Source organism: Zingiber officinale, chromosome 9A (assembly GCF_018446385.1).
Source record: "Zingiber officinale cultivar Zhangliang chromosome 9A, Zo_v1.1, whole genome shotgun sequence".
In the NCBI taxonomy this organism is placed as follows: domain Eukaryota; kingdom Viridiplantae; phylum Streptophyta; class Magnoliopsida; order Zingiberales; family Zingiberaceae; genus Zingiber; species Zingiber officinale.
This window is the reverse complement of record NC_056002.1, coordinates 30447868-30470046: the sequence shown is the minus strand read 5'-3', so window position 1 is coordinate 30470046 and position 22179 is coordinate 30447868. Positions and strand designations below refer to the sequence as shown.

The 22179-nt window shown below is 42.4% G+C and overlaps 1 protein-coding gene, 1 non-coding gene and 1 pseudogene across 2 annotated transcripts; all 3 read left to right on the top strand.

The window, feature by feature from the left end:
* Window positions 1–13151: 13151 nt before the first annotated feature.
* On the top strand, window positions 13152–20695 carry LOC122019834 (organelle RRM domain-containing protein 1, chloroplastic-like). Its single transcript, XM_042577394.1, has 9 exons — window positions 13152–13609; window positions 13695–13792; window positions 18244–18487; window positions 18733–18830; window positions 18922–18987; window positions 19558–19632; window positions 20001–20069; window positions 20148–20254; window positions 20340–20695. Exons 1-9 carry the CDS (start codon window positions 13254–13256, stop codon window positions 20445–20447), a joined length of 1221 nt encoding a protein of 406 aa, XP_042433328.1. The 5' UTR covers window positions 13152–13253; the 3' UTR covers window positions 20448–20695.
* Window positions 20696–20837: 142 nt separating this feature from the next.
* On the top strand, window positions 20838–21969 carry LOC122019118 (annotated as a pseudogene).
* TRNAK-CUU lies at window positions 20850–20922 on the top strand. Its single transcript has one exon. It is a non-coding gene; the product is annotated as a tRNA-Lys (tRNA).
* Window positions 21970–22179: the final 210 nt, after the last annotated feature.

Genomic DNA, 22179 nt, shown 5'->3' with positions numbered 1-22179 from the left:
AAAGAACAAATAGATTAAGTTTTGGATCAAACGTGTGAAGTTCCGCAGGCGATCCAAAATTTAATTTAAAAGAACACATGGTAGCTAGGAAAAAGGTTCAGACCTTTGTACAAAATTTTTGTACAGTGGAACCTCTAGGTTTTCCGAGTAGCAACCAACACTTGTGTGGGTGTGAAACAGTGGTCTGTTTTTTGAAAGCCGCTCGCCTCTTGGCTTCCTTGAATAGTTCGTATTCCCCTGCTGTCATTGTGACGTTGATTCTTCCGGTCTCCTTCATCTTCACGCTCCAGAACAGGCAAAGGAAGTTCCCACAGACAACACCAAATTGATCCTATCCAGAATTGGAGTCAGACAAAGGCCGATTGAGATGTCACTAGTGTTGACGGAGAGGCAACTTGGACACCCCTGCGTATGTGCCCAGGAAAACGGACCCCCGCGTGGGATTGATGGGCGGCGGTGACAAAGCCGGTGGTATTTAGGCTCTGCGCACACTCAGACAAGCACACGGAACGTTAAATACTAGAAACCAGCGAAAAGGTCCCCGACGCAGGCCCTCCGACGCTCAAGTCAAGTACTTTTTTCCCAGAAGAACAGTGTACGAAGGAAAAAGAATTATAGAAGACAAGTACGAATGTGCCAGACAGCGTACCTGTACAAGGGAGAGGACCTCCCTTTTTATATGACACTGCGTACCTCTGGAACTTGACCGCTGTCAGAGAATGTTGGGTGATGAAGGACACGTGACACCCTCTTATGGATTGAGAGAAGGTTTTATTCGTAGATGATAGCAGACCACTAGAATATTCTCTGACATATGACAGTTATTCCCTGATAGGCGGTTACGATTCCCTGACATTGTTATCGCCTAGTACCTTCTGTTCCACACGGGTTGAGTTACGGGTAGTTCGGGTTGACCGTTACGGTGTGGCGCCTGACCCGAGTCTTGATGAGGGAGGCGAGCTTCAACGAGGGTCCCATCTTTCACGCTTGGAGTACTGAAGGGCTGACCGGGAGTTGTTTTACTGAAAGTACTAGGCATGTCTATGCAGATCAGGTTGAGAAAAATATACCAGTCGGGGAAGGTTAGGCCTTATTCTAGGCCGCATCTCATGTCTCTGATCTGGGATCCTGATTTGTCAATACTCAACCAGATATTATACGACTGATGACGTCAAACGGTCTAACTCCTTCTCCCTAACTTGTAACGGTCACGTCCTCTTGACTTTTGATTGCCACGCTCCCTTGACTTCCGATTGCTTGATTTTATCGTATCCCTCCGTTATGCACCGTATCATAATTTTAGAACGAAAAAGAAAGATAAATCAGATATGAGTGCATGTGTGCAAGTCATCTGTGGCTATGAATCAATAATTCGCTCTAATGGCTAGGAAAGTTTAAGGTTTTTTTTCTCCTGGATTGTGTCTCCTCGTGGGCTCGGGAAGGTACTTTCACTTTTTAATGTAGGTTCCTCATTTGAGGTGGTAGCTTGTGTTTGAGTGAGGTTTCCGAAAGAGTCCATCTTGAGGTTCTAACATAAGTAAGCCAAAGGGGTCAACACAACACTCTCCTTCCTAGGGCTTAGGCAAACCACAACCACTTTTGAGCGAGTGACGTATGATTGAACGAATGAAGAAAAACGTTGAGATAACATGAACATGTTCAAAGACAAACAACAACTTACATAGCTAGATTAGTTTGAATCAATTAGTGGAAGGGGCAACGGAAGAAAGTGACCAAAGAACTCTTAATTTAAAGATGATTGATTTGAATAGTAGTCATATAACCTTGAATGTAGAGAGTTCATGAAAGAATAGAATTCATGTAGTCGATCCAAATTTGACAATGATAATGGTATATAGTAAAGGAAAATTGAAGTATTTAAAAGTACGAAAGTCTAATTAATGATTGCAAAACTACATAGCATATTACCAAGTTGATAAATAAAGTTATTGGTAATGTCCTAAATCAGTTATGCATTTGTAATCTATGACCTTGAAATCAGCACAATAAATAGCTCATCCAGGGTTGTTTCCAACATATATTGTTAACTTGGTACTAACAGACCCCATCTTTTGGTGTGCTCCGAACGGTAGTCCTTTCAATAGTTTGGCAGTGTGCTTGACAAATTACAACCGAATCCACTGCCATGCTCTTTTGATATCTTGGAGGAAGAAGAAATAAGGCATGCCATTGTTCATCCTGAAAAATCAGACATCTGAAAGTTTAGGATGATAAGTTTCACTACCCTTGTAAGCGAAAGATTACAACAAACATGAAGGCCTACCTCCTCTGTTTGGATCTTTCCAAGAACCGGACCAGCGATGCCTTTCGAGCTTGAGGTATAACTTTTAGAGATTGATAACCAGTCTTTAGTCGCGAGATGATAGAAATTTGGTTGTGTTTTATGTACCAGTGGATTCGAAGACCTCTTGGCTTGTTGACTTTCTGAGCTTTGTAGGTCTCTTGTTGAGTTGCTGAAATTGGCGAAGTAGTAACTTTAAGCTATGTTGTATTGTTGTCGTTGATGCGAGAACCACTATGTGGGCTAGCATCTTCATTTATAGTAACCGAGATCGGGCTCGGAAACCTTGCGCCGCCAGGTGATACAACCTGACCCAATGTTTGTCTTGCACTAATACCATTAGGTACAGGTAGTGTTGATTCAGGTCTTGTTTTTGTAGCATTTGATGCTTTATTCGGCAGTGAACTCACAGTTGCGGCTGTGAACTCGCAGTGCTTCCACGATGACATAAATTCGCGCCATCCAGCCGCGAACTAGTGGTCATGATGTCGTCGCAAGGCCACGCTGCGGAGAGGCCACTGATCCTGTCCGGAAGCTGGGTCGGATGAAGGCGGACCTTGTTGTGCTAAAAGTTGACGGAGAGTCGTTGAGATGATGAATCAGCGGTCTCCCCTGGACAGGTTTGCACGGGCGGTTTTACGGAGAGAAATGATCAGGATGATGATGCTATTGATCTGCACACACTCAGACGAGTCCACCGGTCGTTAGAGACAAGAAACCAGGGAAACAGTCCCCGGGTCAGGCCCTCCGACGCTCAAGTCAGGTACTTTTTCCCCAGAAATCACAGAGAAAGCACGAAAAGTAAAAGACTGGTAAGAAATGACGAGTGAGCGTACCCGTATAAGGGACAAAGCCTCCCTTTTGATACTGCAACTGAGGCTTCTGGAACCTGGCGAATGTCAGGGAATATCGGATGTCAGGCTTTGTCTGGCGGTAGTCGACACGTGGCTTTCTCTTATAGGCTGGCAGAGGAACCAAGGGGAGTATGAGCCTCCCATCGTTAGAATATTTCCTGACATGTGATGATTGTTCTCTGACAGGTGGTTACGATTCCTTGCAGGCCTATTTGTCATGTAGTGTCTGACCTCCTGACCCACCTTCTGCTTATTGCTATCCAAGGCATGTACGTCCCGACCTGCACGCTGGGTCTGATCCCCGACCCGCATCTGTTTATTGCTATCCAAGGCATGTACGTCCCGACCTGCACGCTGGGCCTGACTCCCGACCCATATCTGCTTATTGCTATCCAAGGCTTGTACGTCCCGACCTGCACGCTGGGTCTGATCCCCGACCCGCATCTGTTTATTGCTATCCAAGGCACATACGTCCCGACCTGCACGCTGGGTCTGGCACCCGACCCACATCTGTTTATTGTTATCCAAGGCATGTACGTCCCGACCTGCACGCTGAGTCTGACTCCCAACCCGCCTTCTGCTTATTGCTATCCGAGGCATATACGTCCCGACCTGCACGTTGGGTCTGATCCCTGACCCGCATCTGTTTATTGCTATCCAAGGCATGTACGTCCCGACCTGCACGCTGGGTCTGACTCCCGACCCGCCTTCTACTTATTGCTATCCGAGGCATGTACGTCCCGACCTGCACACTGGGTCTAATCTCCGACCCGCATCTGTTTATTGTTATCCAAGGCATGTACGTCCCGACCTGCACGCTGGTCTGATCCCCGACCCGCATCTGTTTATTGCTATCCAAGGCATGTACGTCTCAACCTGCACGCTGGGTCTGACTCCCGACCCGCATCTGTTTATTGCTATCCAAGGCATGTACGTTCCGACCTGCACGCTGAATCTGACTCCCGACCCGCCTTCTGCTTATTGCTATCCGAGGCATGTACGTCCCGACCTACACGCTGGGTCTGACTCCTGACCCGTATCTGCTTATTGCTATCCAAGGCATGTACGTCCCGACCTGCACGCTGGGTTTTATAATTCTATCTTTTGACTTTGGCCACATAGGCTGGACTTTTGACCCCCCCTGTCGTTCATATCAGCTCGACTGCTGACCAGACACGTTAGCTTGACTTCTGACTTTCTTGACCTCCTCGTCAGTTGGACTATTGACCGGCTTCGTTGGCCTGACTTCTGACCTTTTTGACCTCCTCGTCAGCTGGACTGTTGACCGTCTTGCGGCCTTGACCTGAGCCACGTCATCTTATCGACCCCACAAAATACGCACCGTATCACAAGCCTCCCCCTCAAGTCTAGTCGAAGGAGGCTCTAGTCCGACTGACTAAACCTCAGGGTTCTGAACTCCTGCCTGATCTGGCTCTTAACTTCTTTGTCGACCCCTCCTAATTTCTATATGATATCCAGCCGACCTGGAAAGTAGCCGAGCTCACTTTCTGTTGCTGTTTCTGTTTTTGTTCTGCGGCTGTGTTCCTTTATTTTCGTGTACGTCTTTATCATTAAAACACCTACAGACTCTTTTAACATTCCTAGTAAAAAATAACAAAACAGCTTGCGTACCTCATTTTATCCTTACCCTTCACCCACATAGTAGCATGCAGTGATGCCTAAGAATAAGTCGCGTTGTATCTTGCCTCGTATACATGTGGAAACTCCCGATCAAGACATTTGTTGAGTCGACCGGTAAAGTCGTTGGGCCTGAGGGCAGAGCTCATTTATAACTCGCACTGAGGCGAGAGTCTGGGATAGCCGACCGAGCAGATCGGTCGTTGGGCGTGAGAGCAGAGCTCACTTATAACTCGCACTGAGGCGAGAGTCTAGGACAGCTAGAGCCGTCAACTTGGGTTGGACCCGTCGGGTTAGCCCGCCCCGCCAAACAATTTAAGCGGGTTGGGTTGGAATTTTATCAACCCAAGTCCGCCGTGGGCCAACCCGCCTAGGCCCGCGACCCGCGCGGGTCGGGCCACTCGGGCTTGGGTTGACCCGCGGGTTGAAAAACACATGTAAGCTAAGTTTTAGGCCAATTTATTATCTTTCGTTATAATTTTGAAATAAAAATAGTATTTTTCATCCAACATAAGTACTCATTTGTGTTCATTTATATTTAAAATACATGTTTATGTATACATTTAATTGTAGAAAATTTTTTCAAAGTAAAATGTTAAAAATATGAAATATTTTTTTAACTTTTTTAAAAAATTTTGATGGGCCCGCGAGTTGGCCAGCCAAACCCGCAACCCGCCTTAGAATGTGTTGGGTTGGAAATTTCCCAACCCGCCAAGTTGGCGGGTTGGCCCGCCCCACCTCGCCAAATGGTTAGCCCGCCACGGGCCGACCCGCCCCGCCACGGATTGACCCGTCTGACAGCTCTAGGGACAGCCGACCGAGCAGCTCGGTCGTTGGGCGTGAGAACAGAGCTCACTTATAACTTGCACTGAGGCGAGAGTCTGGGACAGCCGACCGAACAGCTCGGTCATTGGGCGTGAGAGCAGAGCTCACTTATAACTCGCACTGAGGCGAGAGTCTGGGACAGCCGACCGAGAAAGCACATCTCAACCAACATATATATATATATATATATTTATATATATTGCAAACATGAGTAAACTTTTGGCCCAGCTGAGTGTTGATCTTGTGATCGGGATATATACTGTTGACCTGGGGGGTCAACCTCCCGCTTAGTACACGCCGCCAACCTGGGGATTGAACCACCGACCGGGACTTACTCGAAGGGCTTCGACTTCGCCTGTCATTAAGAAATATATTATTAGTGGTACTGTGAAGATAACCATATTAATGCATTACTCAGCCTTGGCCTTGCTGTATCTGAATTTCTTTCCCGCTACTTTTCTTCCACGGTTCCCCAGAAAAGCGTGTGGTAAGCGTTTCCGTACTCTTGCTTCATATCATGATTTCCTTTTCACGTCCATCATTAATACGACTCCTAGGAGGTCGACACCTGTCCTCTGCCTTTATGGCTTATGCAGAATGACGCCGCCCACGCCACTCCTTTTTGTACACATTTCCCCATAAGGGTATGTTCTTCGAGGATCGGACGGTTTTAAGCGCTTCACCCAAAAAGATACCCTTCTTTTCGATATTCCATAGGAGAACTCCCTTTATAAACCCTAAAGGTCATCCGCCGACATTGCCTTGCGCGTTTTGACTGCTTGCTTCTTGTTGCTTCGACTTCCCCGGCGTCCGCACCTTTCCTTTTCTAAGCTCCTCCGTCTAGCGCTCTTCTCCTCCTCGACTAATCTCTTCCTCAACCTTCTTTACCCTGATAATGACTGATGGTAAGACCACTCTTTGGTATTCCTGCTTCATTTCAGATATAGATGATCACAACCTATCCATGATTCGCTCGGACTTGCACCTTAGAGATGCTTATGAACTCCGAGTTCCTATACCGCAGGAGCATCCTGCTAACCCTCCGGAAGGTTTCGTGACCAATTTTAGAGACCAGATTTTAGGAGGTCTTCATTTTCCCATCCATCCATTCATTTCTTCCCTGAGTGAATATTTCGGCATTTGCATCTCTCAGTTTGCTCCTAACTTCTTTAGGGTAGTTTGTGGCACCGTGATTCTTTGTCGCATATACCAACTTTCCTTGACTGTTCATCTTTTTCACCACTTCTATTCCTTCAAACGCTCGGAGCCCGGAGTGTTTATGGTACAAGCTAGGCCCGGCTACAAGTTCTTTTCGGACATGCCTTCCTCGAACAAAGGGTGGAAATCCCGTTTTTTCTTTGTCAGACTGCCCAAGCCGCTGGTCGGGCCTATACAATGGCGCCCCGACCTCCCGGTCGACCTCCCTATACATCAACACCAGCCTTTTTGTGCCCCCGCTTCCGAAGCACTTCAGGGCGTGCTTGTTAACTTTTCTGTGTTATTGTTGGAAGGCTTTCTATATTTATTTGGGCTCAGCCCTGTTTAGAAAGACATCGGGGCTCCGTTTGGTAAGACCTCATTTTCCTTTCATCTATTATTCGCTAACTGAGGTATCTTTCTTTCTTGTCGCAGAGGTTGCCATGTTCCGAGCATACGCTTATGATGTTAAGCGCCGGTCTGCTTCTTATTTGAAAAATCTAAGTGAGGAGCTTAAAAAAGGTGTAGCAGATTCCTCCCGATCCGGTCCCGCTTCGCAATCTGCTCCTTCCGTACCATCCCATATTCCGCCGGTGACGACCCAAGAAGAAACCTCCTCAGCGCTTCCCATGGATGTGGCTCTAACGGAAGGCCCGATCACTATAGAACTAGCTGATCTGCACACGACAGGGCAGGTTGAGGAAACCCCTGGAGAACAAATCAGGGAGGCCGCTGAAGAGCAGGTTGAGGAGAGGCAAGTGGCACCCCCCGACCGGCTGAACGCCTGAAACTCCAACGCAAAAGGAAAAGAGTGACTCCAGCTATCCAAGCGTCACCCCCACCTATTCCTTCCAGTCGTCGCTCTTCTGCTGCCCCTCACACTTTGGAAATCCCGGCTGCTTCTCCTGCCTGGGAGAGCACTATGGGGCTTGAGGTTCCTGTCATGTCGCCCCACATATCAGTCCTGGCTCCCGGCCGAAATATAACTCCTGAGCAGGCTTCTTTGCAAGCGCCCGCTTCCTCTCCCGGTCAGCCACCTTTACCCTTGGTGGGCCAGTCCGGGAGCTCTGCCACTCCATCTGCCTCCCTTCCCTTAGATGTTCCCACGTCTACCTCTAGATCCCGGAGGAAAACTTGCAAGAAATATTCCTTTACTGATTTTTGGCGCGTGCCTTCCTCCACAGGCTCGGGGGTCGCCGCAGAAACTACCGATGGGGCTCCTCCCCTCACTGCTTTGATCGAGTTAGAGGGAGACCTAGCGGCCTCCTGACGCTCTGGCAATCGCAAGTTTTGGAAGAACGCTCCGCTGGGGGGCTGGATCATGCGGCTTGTTAGATGCCTGCCGTAAGTCCTTCTACATCTGCGCCAAATTTGATCCCGTCCGGAAGCTCGGTCGAATGAAGGCGGGCCTTGTTGTGCTAAAAGTTGACGGCGAGTCGTTGAGATGATGAATCAGCGGTCTCCCCTGGACAGGTTCACACGGGCGGTTTTACGGAGAGAAATGATCAAGATGATGACACTATTGATCTGCACACACTCAGACGAGTCCACCGGTCGTTAGAGACCAGAAACCAGGGAAAAAGCCCCCGGGTCAGGCCCTCCGACGCTCAAGTCAGGTACTTTTTCCCTAGAAATCACAGAGAAAGCACGAAAAGTAAAAGACTGGTAAGAAATTACGAGTGAGCGTACCTGCGTAAGGGACAAAGCCTCCCTTTTTATACTGCAACTGAGGCTTCTGGAACCCGGCGAATGTCAGGGAATGTCGGATGTCAGGCTTTGTCTAGCGGTAGTCGACACGTGGCTTTCTCTTATAGGCTGGCGGAGGAACCAAGGGAAGTATGAGCCTCCCATCGTTAGAATATTTCCTGACATGTGATGATTGTTCTCTGACAGGTGGTTACGATTCCTTGCAGACCTATTTGTCATGTAGTGTATGGCCTCCTGACCCACCTTCTGCTTATTGCTATCCAAGGCATGTACGTCCCGACCTGCCCGCTGGGTCTGATCCCCGACCCACATCTGTTTATTGCTATCCAAGGCATGTACGTCCCGACCTGCACGCTGGGTCTGACTCCCGACCCGTATCTGCTTATTGCTATCCAAGGTCTGTACGTCCCGACCTGCACGCTGGGTCTGATCCCCGACCCGCATCTGTTTATTGCTATCCAAGGCATGTACGTCCCGACCTGCACGTTGGGTCTGACTCCCGACCCGCATCTGTTTATTGCTATCCAAGACATGTAAGTCCCGACATGCACGCTGAGTCTGACTCCCGACCCGCCTTCTGCTTATTGCTATCCGAGGCATGTACGTTCCGACCTGCACACTGGGTCTGATCCCCGACCCGCATTTGTTTATTGTTATCCAAGGCATGTACGTCCCGACCTACACGCTGGGTCTGACTCCCGACCCGCCTTCTACTTATTGCTATCCGAGGCATGTACGTCCCGACCTGCATGCTGGGTCTGATCCCCGACCCACATCTGTTTATTGCTATCCAAGGCATGTACGTCCCGACCTGCACGCTGGTCTGATCCCCGACCCGCATCTGTTTATTGCTATCCAAGGCATGTACGTCCCGACCTGCACGCTGGGTCTGACTCCCGACCCGCATCTATTTATTGCTATCCAAGGTATGTACGTTCCGACCTGCACGCTGAGTCTGACTCCCGACCCGCCTTCTGCTTATTGTTATCCGAGGCATGTACGTCCCGACCTGCACGCTGGGTCTTATAATTATATCTTTTGACTTTGACCACATAGGTTGGACTTTTGACCCCCCTGTCGTTCATATCAGCCTGACTGCTGACCAGACACGTTGGCTTGACTTCTGACTTTCTTGACCTCCTCGTCAGCTGGACTATTGACCGGCCACGTTGGCCTGACTTCTGACCTTTTTAGCCTCCTCGTCAGCTGGACTGTTGACCGTCTTACGTCCTTGACTCTGAGCCACATCATCTTATCGACCCCACAAAATACGCACCGTATCAGCCACGGTGGCCGCAGAGACATTGCCACTGGTTTGCCATTTGTTGGATGGCTATATTTTTTCACTCGTGGATTTTTTTTCCTCCTTTTTCCGCAAATATTTCTTAATAAAATTCATTCCACTTATGGTCCCCTTGACCAAAAGAAAAAACAAAAATGGAAAAAACTGATCTATACTTAAGTTGAATGTGGCCTCATGATAGATGTTTTTCGGCATGTGAACATGCCTTTAATAGCAAACATATTTACCATCTAAAATTATTGTTAAAACTCATTTGTGGCTTTAAGGTACTTCTAATAATGAATGATTAGTAAAAATGATAAATCTAGTTAGCTACCAGCAGGGATGGATCTAGAAATCAAAGAGGGACTGGACTGATGTAAAATTGAGTGAGTCCGTCAAAGATACCATAGAGGAGGTCTGAGTTCGCTGTGTACGATCAAGTTATCATCTCGTCTTTTCTTATATTCCACCGATTTAAATTTTTATTAAATCATTTTTTTATTATTTATGAAATTGTTAAGTTAATTTACCGATAGCAATATCTAATTCGTAGATATTGAAAATTTAAGGGTTATCGTAGAAGGTCTGATTGTTGATGTCGGTATTAGAGAATGTGTTGCTGACGATGAGATAGAGGTAGTCTGTCCATGAGCGCAATGCAAGACCATGCTTGAGCATCTCACGCGAGACCTTTATCTACAACTGCTTACCTTTGGTGTCGACGTAAGGTTATGCCGACGTGGAGGAAACGCCAATCCAGTCATGGTAGCTGCAACCGAGAGTGATCATGTTGACGACTACGCCTCCGGCAGTGACGGCCTGGCCACAAATGGTGACAGTGAAAGGGCATGGGGACAAGTAAATAAGGGGGAGGAGGGAGATGATATCGTCGAGGGAGGACGAGTAGAGGACAACGATGGGATGAGTGAGGCGAATAAGACGAAGAATTGGATTGTGGTTTCAGAGTCAAGGATTAGGATGGTAGAAATAAGGGCTACCTTTCATGATTATAATTGGCTAGTAGTTAAAGAAATAACAACCATATATATTACAAGTTTAATCTGAATGGATAGGAGAAAGAAGAAATCCGTATTTATAATTATAATAAAAAATTTTAATTAAACAAATATATAGTTGAATTAAAAATAAAATTAAAAGTTGTAAAAAGAAGATTTGTCAATAATAAATGTGTGAAACATGTTTCCCACTTTATGTGTAAATTAAAATTTTTGGAATTAATAAAAAAATTTGAAAACAAAGCTATCTAACTTGTGTTTAATTTTTTTCTACTTGGTATTGTTTTTTTCCCTCTTAACATGATATATGCATGTAGGGGTGAGCAAAAGTTCGGTTAAACCGAATAAACCGATTAAATCGATCGAATTTAAAAATTCGGTTCGGTTTATTCGGAAATTCGGTTTTTTATTTCTAAAAAATCGGTTAATTCGGTTCGGGTTCGGTTTTGATTTTTTTTATTCGGTTAAACCGAATAAACCGAATAGACCGAATTTTTAAACCAAATCAGTTTTTTAACCATAAATTTTAGACCAAACCAAATTTTTATTAATCTAAACCAAATTTTCAGAAAAAATCGGTTTATTCGGTTTGTTCGGTTCGGTTTGTTCGGTTTTCTTGGAAATTCGGTTCGGTTCGGTTCGGTTTTTATCGAAAATCGGTTCGGTTCGGTTTATTCGAAAACAAATCGGTTCGGTTCGGTTCGGTTAATTCGGTTCGGTTCGATTCGGTTTTAACCGAATACTCACCCCTATATGCATGGAGCCATTCAGGGATGGGCTACCACCCAGGATAACCCCTGAGTGACTCCGTCTCTAACTACCGGTCTTGTTTCATAAAATATTTTTATCGATCATTAAAATAAATTAGAAAATATTCTTGATAAATAATGCAGAAGTCTAACATCCCTTAATTCAACGTCCATTTAAAAATGAATGACCAATAGAAATACTTTATCCGGAAGCTCCTGTAACAAATATAGCTATAACATGATACTTTAGATTAGTTTAGTCAACATTATTTAAAGTTAATTAAAATATTCATATTAAAATTAAATTAGTTAAAATAATTTTGATAAATTTCAATAATTTTAACAAAGGTAATAAAAAGAATTTGATATAAGAATTCTCTAGTGTAAAAATCAAATGGATATCCATAATTTATGTTTTTGTCGCATCTTACATTTAGTAAAGTCAGATGAATTCTCGTCTGTGCTTCTTTTAAAATTTTATATTATAAGATCCTTCGATTGTGTAGAAGCTAATTGTTAGCTTCTGTAATTTGATTATCCTATCATGTAGAAACTAGGTTGCTAACTTTTATAATTATAGAAGCTAATTGTTAGTTTTTACATATTATAGAAGTTAGATGCTAATTTTTATAATTGTAGAAGCTAGCAACTAAATACAACTATAATTTTATATCATTTTAATTTTAATGTTTGAATGATAATTTAATTAAAATAATATTTCAATCAGCAAACTAAATGATAAGAGTTTTGTGACCTTCATTATATTTCAAATAAACATAATCAAAATATGAATATGTAAAAGTCATTATTTAACTTTTATAGTATCTATCGCCTAGCATCAATAACCCTGAATTTAAAAGTATTTTTGAAATAAGGGCGCTCATTTTCAAAGAGGGGTGTTAACTTAACTTCTTCTTCTTCTTCTTCTTCTTTTTTTTTTTTTCTTTTCTTTTTTTTTAAAAGGAAGTTAATCTGGTATTTTTGTTAATCTGCGGCATCCATCTTTACCCCTCTATTTATTATAATTTTAATTAAATTAAAATAATTTTATTATAATTATAATTACTAGAATTTACTTTCTATGTTACAGTAGTTTGTAGTATGACCGTTTAAAAAAGAATAATTAAATTTGAGTGATTTTAATTGAATTAATAAAAAATATTTTAATATATTAATATTTTATATTTAATATTTTTAAATAAAAATATTTTTTAAGATAAGAGGGGTTCTTTAACCAAATTAATCTTAACTCTTTTAAAATTATACTAAGGGGGTGTTTGGTTGATGAGTTTGGGAATGAGGGAATAGAATGATAATAAAAGATAGTGTTTGGATTGTGGGTTTGAGAATCATATTTTGAGAATGATTATCAGATTTATAGGAATCAACCAAACCCATATAACTTGATGGGTTTCATTTCCATTCATATTTTCATTCCACCTTACTATCAAACTCATATCCATAGCCATTTCCATCATTTAACCAAACGTTCCCTACAAAAAGTATAATCAATAAAATGATATAACTCATTTATAATTTATAACTATGGGACATATTTAGCACGGTTGGTAAAATGTGAGGGTTAGAATGAAATATTTCCCTAAAAATCTACGAGCTGCTGCCCCCGCGACCAGATAAGTTCTCGACGATCGCCGCACGCGGCGGCGGCGGCTTCCCCAAATGGACCTCCTCTCTCTCCCGTCCACTAGGCCTGCCGCCGTGGCCGTCGCCGCCTATTCTCTTTCACGCTTTCCTACTGGGGCTCAGCTGGCCTCCACTAAGCTCGCCCTTTCCTTCTCCATATCCACCAAAAATCCCGTCTTTGCCCGCCATGGCATCAACTCTCGCGCTTCTATCTCCACCCGTGCTTCGCATCCGTCTCATCCTGCGGAGAATGCGGCACCGTCGTCCTCTCTTGCTACTATTTCTCCTCCTGCGGGATGGATTGTGGTGATGGAGAAGCCCCCAGGCGGCCGTTCCTCCAAAGCGGAAGTGATCGATTACTACGTCGAAACCCTTTCTAGGGTTTTGGGAAAGTAGGCGTGGCCTCTGCTTCTCTTTTGCGTTTTTGATTTCTACCTGCTTATTTTCCTGTGTGCTTAAATGTGGTCTTTTTGGCAGCGAGGAGGACGCTCAGATGTGCATATACGATGCTTCTTGGCAAAACCAATTTGGTTTTTGCTGTGACATCAACGAAGAATCATCTCATGAACTAGCCCGTAAGTTCACTGTTTTTTTCTTCCCTTTTGAGTGTTTGCTTGAAGTGAAAGTAGTAGGAGAGAACAGAAAGCTCGGTAGAATCTTGCGGCAATAACCAAATTGCCGTATGACATGAGTTGTGTTCTGATAATGAAGCTCTGTAAGCTTAGATGAGCTATCATTAACTTACCTTTAAGCATTTAGTGCGCCAACTATTTCAGTTTTCTCATTTATACTGGATAAGATTGTGCTGCCTGTGTATGATGTAGCCATCATTGGGTCTCACATGTTGTTGATTAGGTATTTTGGGCTATGATCTTTGGGCTTATACCTACGTGAAATCTTAAACAATGGAGATTCTTACATGTTAATTTAGTCGCATATGGTGCGTTTTGGGTTAGTAACGAAGCTTGATAAGATTAGATAGGTGGCTAGTATTAACTTAGGCGTATGCATTTTAGCCCAGTAGTCGCACTAAGGAAGTTAATAATGAATTGTACTTGATTCTTAATTTCTTATGCCACAGCAAACACAAATTGCATAAAAAGAAAGAAGGTAAGAAACTAGAAGAGCTTACTGTTAGTACCCTAAGGTAGTTTTGATGTGATCAACCAAATTAGGTTACGTCCTGTTGGTATTTAATCTCTGTGTCTAAGTGTGCAGGAACTTAAGAGAGTGAAAGACGCAGCTAGCGAGAAGGACAGCACGGGAGAGAGCCGACGGACTCGGTGCGTCCGAGGGACGAGGTGGTGCGGAAGAGTATGTTGGCAGACGAGAAGGAGGTGCTTGGAGTTTCCGAGGGACGAGAAGCCGGAGTGGAAGACTGCTCGAAGGCCGGAAAAGGGGTTCGGCTGAGCCCTATTCCGGATGGCCGAAATCACTCAAGTGAGCGGAGCTGGAGTGGAAGACTCGGACCAATATGAGCAGAACCGGAGTAGAAGACCGGGATTGAAAGTCAACAAAATGTCGACTTTCTTGGTCTGGGCGCCTGGAACCCTTCCGGGCGCTCGGGCTAGGAATTTTATCCAAACTCGATATGACGCGTCCCGTTGTGATGGAGATAAAACTTTATCCCTCTCTAGACGTCTGAAACCCTTCCAGGCGCCCCGACTAGGGCTATAAATACAACCCTGGTCCAGAAAGTCAATACAACACTTGTAAATGCTTATCTTTTGTTCTACTACTTATTTGTGAGTCATCAACACTGTAAGAGGGTTCTCCGCCTGAAGGAGACTTTGATCGTGAGCTTCAATTGTCTTGGATTAGCAATCATCTGATTGCAAATTAAGTAAAATATCTGTGTTTCTTTTTCTTTAATTAGTCTCTTATTTCTTTTATGCAAGTATATGATTTAATTAAGCTGTAAAGTTCGAGAAAGGTTGGTTTTTTTTTTGTAGGGCTATTCACCCCCTCTATCTGGCCGTCGAGGGTCCAACAAGTGGTATCAGAACTAGGATGCTTCAGGAGGATTAATCGCCGATTGAAGAAAAGAAATGGCCGGAACTAGCATATGCCCGTCAACGTTTGAGGAGGAGTTCTCATTCTGGAAACGAAAAATGGAGTTATTTTTTTGAATTGATTTTGATATAATGCTTTCTATGAAATTTGATTTTGATGTCCCCAAAAGAAAAGATGGAAAAGAACTCGAGGAGCATCTTTGGACCTAGACGTGGCGTGATAAATTCATAGCAAATGGTAAGACTGAGTTCCACCTACTGAGTGTTCTTCCCACTCAAGAACTCAACAAAATCGACAACTACCAATGCATAAAAGAACTTTGGGAAAATCTTGGAACTCTACGATCAATCAATGAAAGAAGAATTTGATTATGCTACGGATACTGACTCGGCTTCAAAAGCATCCGGATCCGAGGAGATTACCGGAACAGTGCTAATTGCCGAATACCTATCCGAAAATGACGAAAGCACCTCGGAAATGAGTATCAAGATCATCGATGAAGGGGGAGACATTGTAGAAGAAAACAACAATGAAGGGGGAGCGTTTACCGACAAATATATGGTAAGTCAAGTAAGTAAGCTTCCTCTAGAGCAATTATTTAAAATTGTACAAATGCTAAGTAAATCATCATATAGAAAGAGAACAAAGTATGTAAAATCAAAGAAAGAATATGCATGCTTAAAAGAAGAATTTCAAAAATTAATAGATGAAAATGCAAAATTAAAAGATAAAAACATTTAAGGAAAATTCATGTTCAATTTTTTTTCGCATGCTGCAGAAAGAAATTATGACAATCATCGAAGGCTTAACTGGTATTTTAAATACCATAAGGGCCAGATTGCAAAAGTTGATAGATATCCTTAAGAAACTTTTGATTAATCCAGTAGGTAGAACTTATATTGGGTTTCAAAATCAGTTTTAAAGTGAAAAATCATCATTCATGCTTAAATTCTTCTTGCATTGATTTAATTTTCTTGCTTAGAATTGTCAATGTTTTTAAAAATTATTTCGTATAATTTCTATTTGAAATTAATTCGATCCAAATTCTTTTGAAAAAGGAGTTCAACATCTATCAGTAAGAAAAACTTAGAAATATTTTTTCTTTTACCTTTGAATCATTTTTTTATTATATCTTGTAGTGCAATTTTTTTTACAAATCTTATTTTTCTGCAAATTATTATCATGTTATCAATCAATAAAAAAATTTTCCCGTTGGTAAATTTTTTTATTATCTATCTAATTGCAAATTTTTTTATCAAAAATCCTTGAACAATAATTTCTTTTAATTTTTTTTGCTAATTGCCATAATACATACTTAGAAAATTTCTCAAATCTTTTTGTTCCAAAACTATTTTTATGATTCTTTTTAGAAAATAATTCATTTCTGCTTAAATCAACTTGATAATTTAGTACATTTTTTTTTGGCTTTGATTATGTTTGCTTTATTGCTGTCAAAATTTTCAGAATTTTTGACCAATTAAAACTAATTTTTATCTTTTCCAAAAATGGTTTATAACTTACAAAAAATCCAGATTTTCGAAATTTCAACTTAATGATTTTTTTGGATAATAATTATCCCTTAGACTTTGGTTTAGATTTATTTTCAAAAGCACTTTAAAATACCCTATTTTTAATGTGATCAAAGGGGGAGAATTCAAGATTAAGTCTAGGAGAGGGTAGTTAGTTTTTTTTGTACTAGCAAAAATTGTAACTGTTATTTGTTTGTGGTTTACCCTAACTTAACTTAGGGTTGCTCATATCAAAAAGGAGGAGATTGTTAGTACCCCAAGGTAGTTTTGATGTGATCAACTAAGTCAGGTTAGGTCCTGTTGGTATTTAACCCCTGTGTCTAAGTGTGTAGGAACTTAGAAGAAAGTTGAGCAAAAGACAGCTAGCGAGAAGGACGACATGGAAGAGAGCTGACGGGCTCGGTGCGTTCGAGGGACGAGATGCTGCGGAAGAGTACGCTGGCTGACGAGAAGGAGACGCGCGACGTTTCTGAGAGATGAGAAGCTGGAGCGGAAGTCTGCTCGAAGGCAGGAAAAGGGGGTTCGGGTGAACCCTATTCCGAATGGCCGAAATCACCCAAGCGAGCGGAGCTGGAGCAAAAGATTCAGGCCAATGCGAGCAAAACCGGAGCAGAAGACCGGGACCGAAAGTCAACAAAATGTTGACTTTTTGGTCTGGGTGCTTGGACCAGGAATTTTATCCAAACTCGAAGTGGCGCGTCCCGTTGCAACGGGGATAAAAATTTATCCCGTGCAAACGCCTGGAACCCTTCCAGGCGTCTCGACCAGGGCTATAAATACAGCCCTAGTCCCAGAAGGTCAATACAACACTTGTAAATGCTTATCTTTTGTTCTACTACTTGTTTGTGAGCCATCAACGTTGTAAGAGGTTTTTCCGCTTGAAGGAGACTTTGATAGTGAGCTTCAACTGCCTTGGATTAGCAATCATCTGATTGCAAACCAAGTAAAATATCTGTGTCTCTTTTTCTTTAATTAGTCTCTTATTTCTTTTATGCAAGTATATGATTTAATTAAGCTGTAAAGTTCAAAAAAGGTTTGTTTTTTCTTTTGCAGGGCTATTCACCCCTTCTAGCCGGCCGGCCGCCAAGGGTCCAACACTTACTTTGCCTTCCTGCAAGAAGATGACATATTGAAGACTCTCCTGAATTGTCTACTAACATTTGTCGCCAGCTAAACCCAATTCCTATCTCATTCACTGTGTCCTATCTGAGAAATTAGTTAGAATGCTTTACTTGTGAGATGACGAAATCACATTTTAGGCTTTTTCAGTATAGAGTCTGGATAATCTGCTTGTCAGTTTAATGTTGTCTGCTTTAAATACTGATAAATTCTGGATTTCTCCTTGATATAAACATTGTCAGATTTAAGCATAATTCTGGTGGAATTCAATCTGTTATTATCTGTTTAGTTTGTATCCAAATTTTTTCCTCGTTGTTGTTGGGCCATTGCTATTGCGCTGCTAAAATGCTCTTATTGCTGCTTAGGTGTTCCCGGAGTTTTGTATGTTAGGCCTGACATTGATGAGGGATATGGAAAGAAAGATTACAGCTATTCAGATCCTTTCCCAGTTAACCATTTGAAACCCGATGGTTGTAGTTCAAGTTTTTCTTTGTTTTCAAAAAATAATGAGTATTGGCTTGTCCGAATGGATAAACCTGGGGTAGAAGTTGTTTCCAAGGCACAAATGGTAGATTATTATGCCCAAGCTCTAACAAAGGTTATGGGGAAGTAAGTATTTTATTATTAGACTCTTTTCATCCTATGTGAAGGGAAGCCTTGATGCAACGGTAAAGTTGCTGTCGTGTGATCTTGAGATCATGGGTTCAAGTATCGAAAACAGCCCCTTGCAAGGCGGGATAAGGCTGTGTACAATAGACCCTTCCCCGTATTGGCGGGATCTTCGTGCACTGGGCTGTCCTTTTACTCTTTTCATCCTATATCTCATTATTGTAGTCCACTAATAATTATTTCAGCGAAAAGGATGCACAAGTATGCATTTATCATATATCATGGGAGAAAGATTTTGGATTTTGTTGCCAAATTGACTATGAATGTGCACGGGAACTAGCTGGTGAGTTTCAATGTTGCTTGGAAGTGAAATATTTATTCTCAGCTATGTATCTGCCTTCAAAAGGGTTATGATGTTTGCAATTGCATGACAGATGTTCCGGGGGTGTTGTCTGTTCGGCCTGATCCCAATCATGAGTCAGAGACCAAAAACTACAAAGGTATATATCCTTTTAGATAAATTATATTCCAATGCCCACAAACTTATCATTTCTTTATAACATTGGGTTAAATATCATGTTTCGAAATCATATTGTAAGCATAATTTAAATTCTGAAGTATAAGTTTATCTGCAATATGGTATTGATTTGCCCTTATTTTCACATCTTCCAAGTAGCGAATTAACAAGTAGTGAATTAACTAGCTATCTATGGCTATTTTCTTTAATTTTTTTTTTGTTCATAGAAGTTACAGGATTTTTTTCATTCATTGAAGTTCAAATCTAAATCTATTTTCACTCATCTACCTCATTTCATACTCTTTAAGGAAAATTGACATAATTCTTGTTGCTCAACTTGCCAACTGAATTAAAGTCTCAACAAGAACAATAAATTCTAGTCCCCTTCGTTGAGAATTGGGTGTCCTAAGCTTTTGCCTAGGCAGATATCATACAGTTTGTTTTTATTTATGTTGTCGATTTACTTTCTTGAACATATTGGTCATGTATGGTTAAGAAATTTAGCCAATTACTATTGTGGTTATTGTTTGAGTAATTGAATAATATATTATAGGTAATGATCCCAACTTATCAGAAGCAGAAGCAAAACAAGTACCAAATATCAGAACCAAAAGACTTTTTGTAACCGGTAAGCTTCTAAATTATTCAAATTTAGCTCGTTAACTTATTGCATATACTTTTTGTCACAACGTTGCATTAGGGGAAAAAAATGATTTAGTATTTGCGTGAAAAATGTTCTTGTAATCGGTAGGCTCCTTGGGTGTGTCAATGTTCTTGTCATATACCCTTGTTCGTGATTTGCTAGGATAGTACATTTTACCATGCTGTGCCAAACATCTCGGTCTGATGTACATGTGAACTAGAAATGCCAAGCTGCTTATCGTAATATTAGCAACACATATATAAATTAGCAACACATATAGAGGATACAAAAAGCTAATGCCAAATAGATGAAACTCGGGACTTTGTTAGCAACATCCAAATTGTTATTTGCAGGACTATCCTTCTACACCTCCGAGAAAACACTGCGTGCAGCGTTTGAAGGTTTTGGCCAGTTAGTTGAAGGTATGCACCTTTCTTGTCTTTCCTTTTTAACGTCTGCTTTTCGATCATGGTATCATCTCACACCATCTGTTGCGGCAGTTAAAATCATAATGGACAAGATATCTAAAAGGTCAAAAGGATATGCCTTCATAGAATACACAACAGAAGAAGCTGCAAGTGCTGCTCTGAAAGATATGAACGGCAAGGTAACCATATTAGCTCATCTCGATGTTTGTCCATCAATCGTAAATGTGTTCAGCAAAGGAAGATAACACAGTGAGTTTACTACAGATAATCAACGGCTGGATGATAGTTGTTGACGTCGCCAAAACTAACCCACCGAGATACAACAGAGGGCAGCCGAGGCCATCACTGAGTTCAACCAGTTCATCATACTAAACCATAAAGACTCGAGATCACTAGCCAGAAGGAAAATGCAGTTGGTGAATGCTTATCGCCTGGTCCGAAATAGGAGACTGAGACTGACTTAGATGCTTCTGCAAATTACTAGGCGTTTTTTTTGTCTTCCTGTAACATGTTTTTTTTGTCTTCCTGTAACATGGAAGGTGATGCTTATAAGTACGTTTGGATTGAATTTATCTCGTTACAAGTATTTACAAGCAGAAGCTTTGCATTTCTGAATGTTTTTTTAAATGGATCAGATGAGAATTCCTCCACTTTCCGAAGCAATGAGACTCGGAAATAGCAGAGGCTGACAGTGTCTTTTGTCGACAAAGAGGAACTGGGACGGAAGGGGACGGTTAAGAAATAGATTTTATTATTGTTGAAATGATTCAACAAGCCCGTCTAGCTCAGTTGGTAGAGCGCAAGGCTCTTAACCTTGTGGTCGTGGGTTCGCGCCCCACGGTGGGCGATGGTTTAATTTTTCTTCCTTTTTTTTTAATTTTTAGCTTCATTAAAAATTCTGTCTCACAATTTTTTTTTAAATCTTTCTCATAAATAATCATCGACGGTGGCAAGGAGTCATCGGCCGTGTGCGACGCCTGCGACCGTCAGGTCCACCGCGCCAACAAGGTCGCCGGCAAGCACCGCCGCCTCTCGCTCGCGGCCACCTACGTTCACTGCCTGCGACATCTGCCAGGTGCGATTTGACTCCAAGACGCGGTTCCGGTGATAAAGTTTGGCTTTTGATGTCGGTTTTGGATTTGGGGATTTGCAGGCGAAGCGAGGGTTTCTGTTTTGCAAAGAGGACCGGGCGATTCTTTGCAAGGCCTGTGACGCCAACTATCTCACCATCGAGCACAATAGGTTCATCCTCACCAGATTCCGCCTCTCCTCTCCTATTCCGTCGCCACCGGAACAGAATAGGGCATCGGTTGCAGACCCTTCCTCCCCCATCGCTTACACAAGCAGCAACGCCGCCGCCGCCGCCGCCGCAGCCGCCGCCAGCAGCATTCAGAGTACCTAATCGAGATGCGCCCGGTGTGGCGCGTCGAGGACCATCTCGTCGACGACGAATCCACTGCGATGCAGGATTGCGCAAAAGTACCATTTTTCTCAAACGGAGACGGAAAAGATCCGATTTTTGCTCCTCGGCGGAACGAGTTGCTTCCGTTCCCGAGCCCTGATTAGCTCGCCAGCGAGGTGGGAGCAACGGCAGCGAAGTTTGCGAGGTGGGCACCGCAGGTGACGCAGCTCCCTCCACCATATCTCCCTGCCGGCACCGAACAAGAAGGCAGGTCTCCACCAGCGTCGGAGCCAAGAAGAAGTTCACAGTGCCGGAGATCTCCACTGCTCCAATTCCGGCAAAGAAGTCAATGCATCGCTTCGGTACTTGTGATTGTACGTGGAAGAAGAGATTGAATCCGCCGAGAGTCTTACTTATAAAGCCTAAATTGTAGGAAAAGGTTTTTTTATATATAATTTTATTTTATATGGGAAATTTTAAGTTACATATTGAATAGAGAGTTTAGGTAAAGTTGTTAAAATAGTAGTAAAACTAGATTATAAAATAAAATCATAAAATTTTATATCATACTTTAAATTAATTTTAAAAAAAATTGATATATTTTTTAATTGATTATTAAATATTTTAATCCAAATTATAACATAATTTTACATGTAAAATATTTTAATTCATATAATTATAAAGTATTCATAATTTTAAACT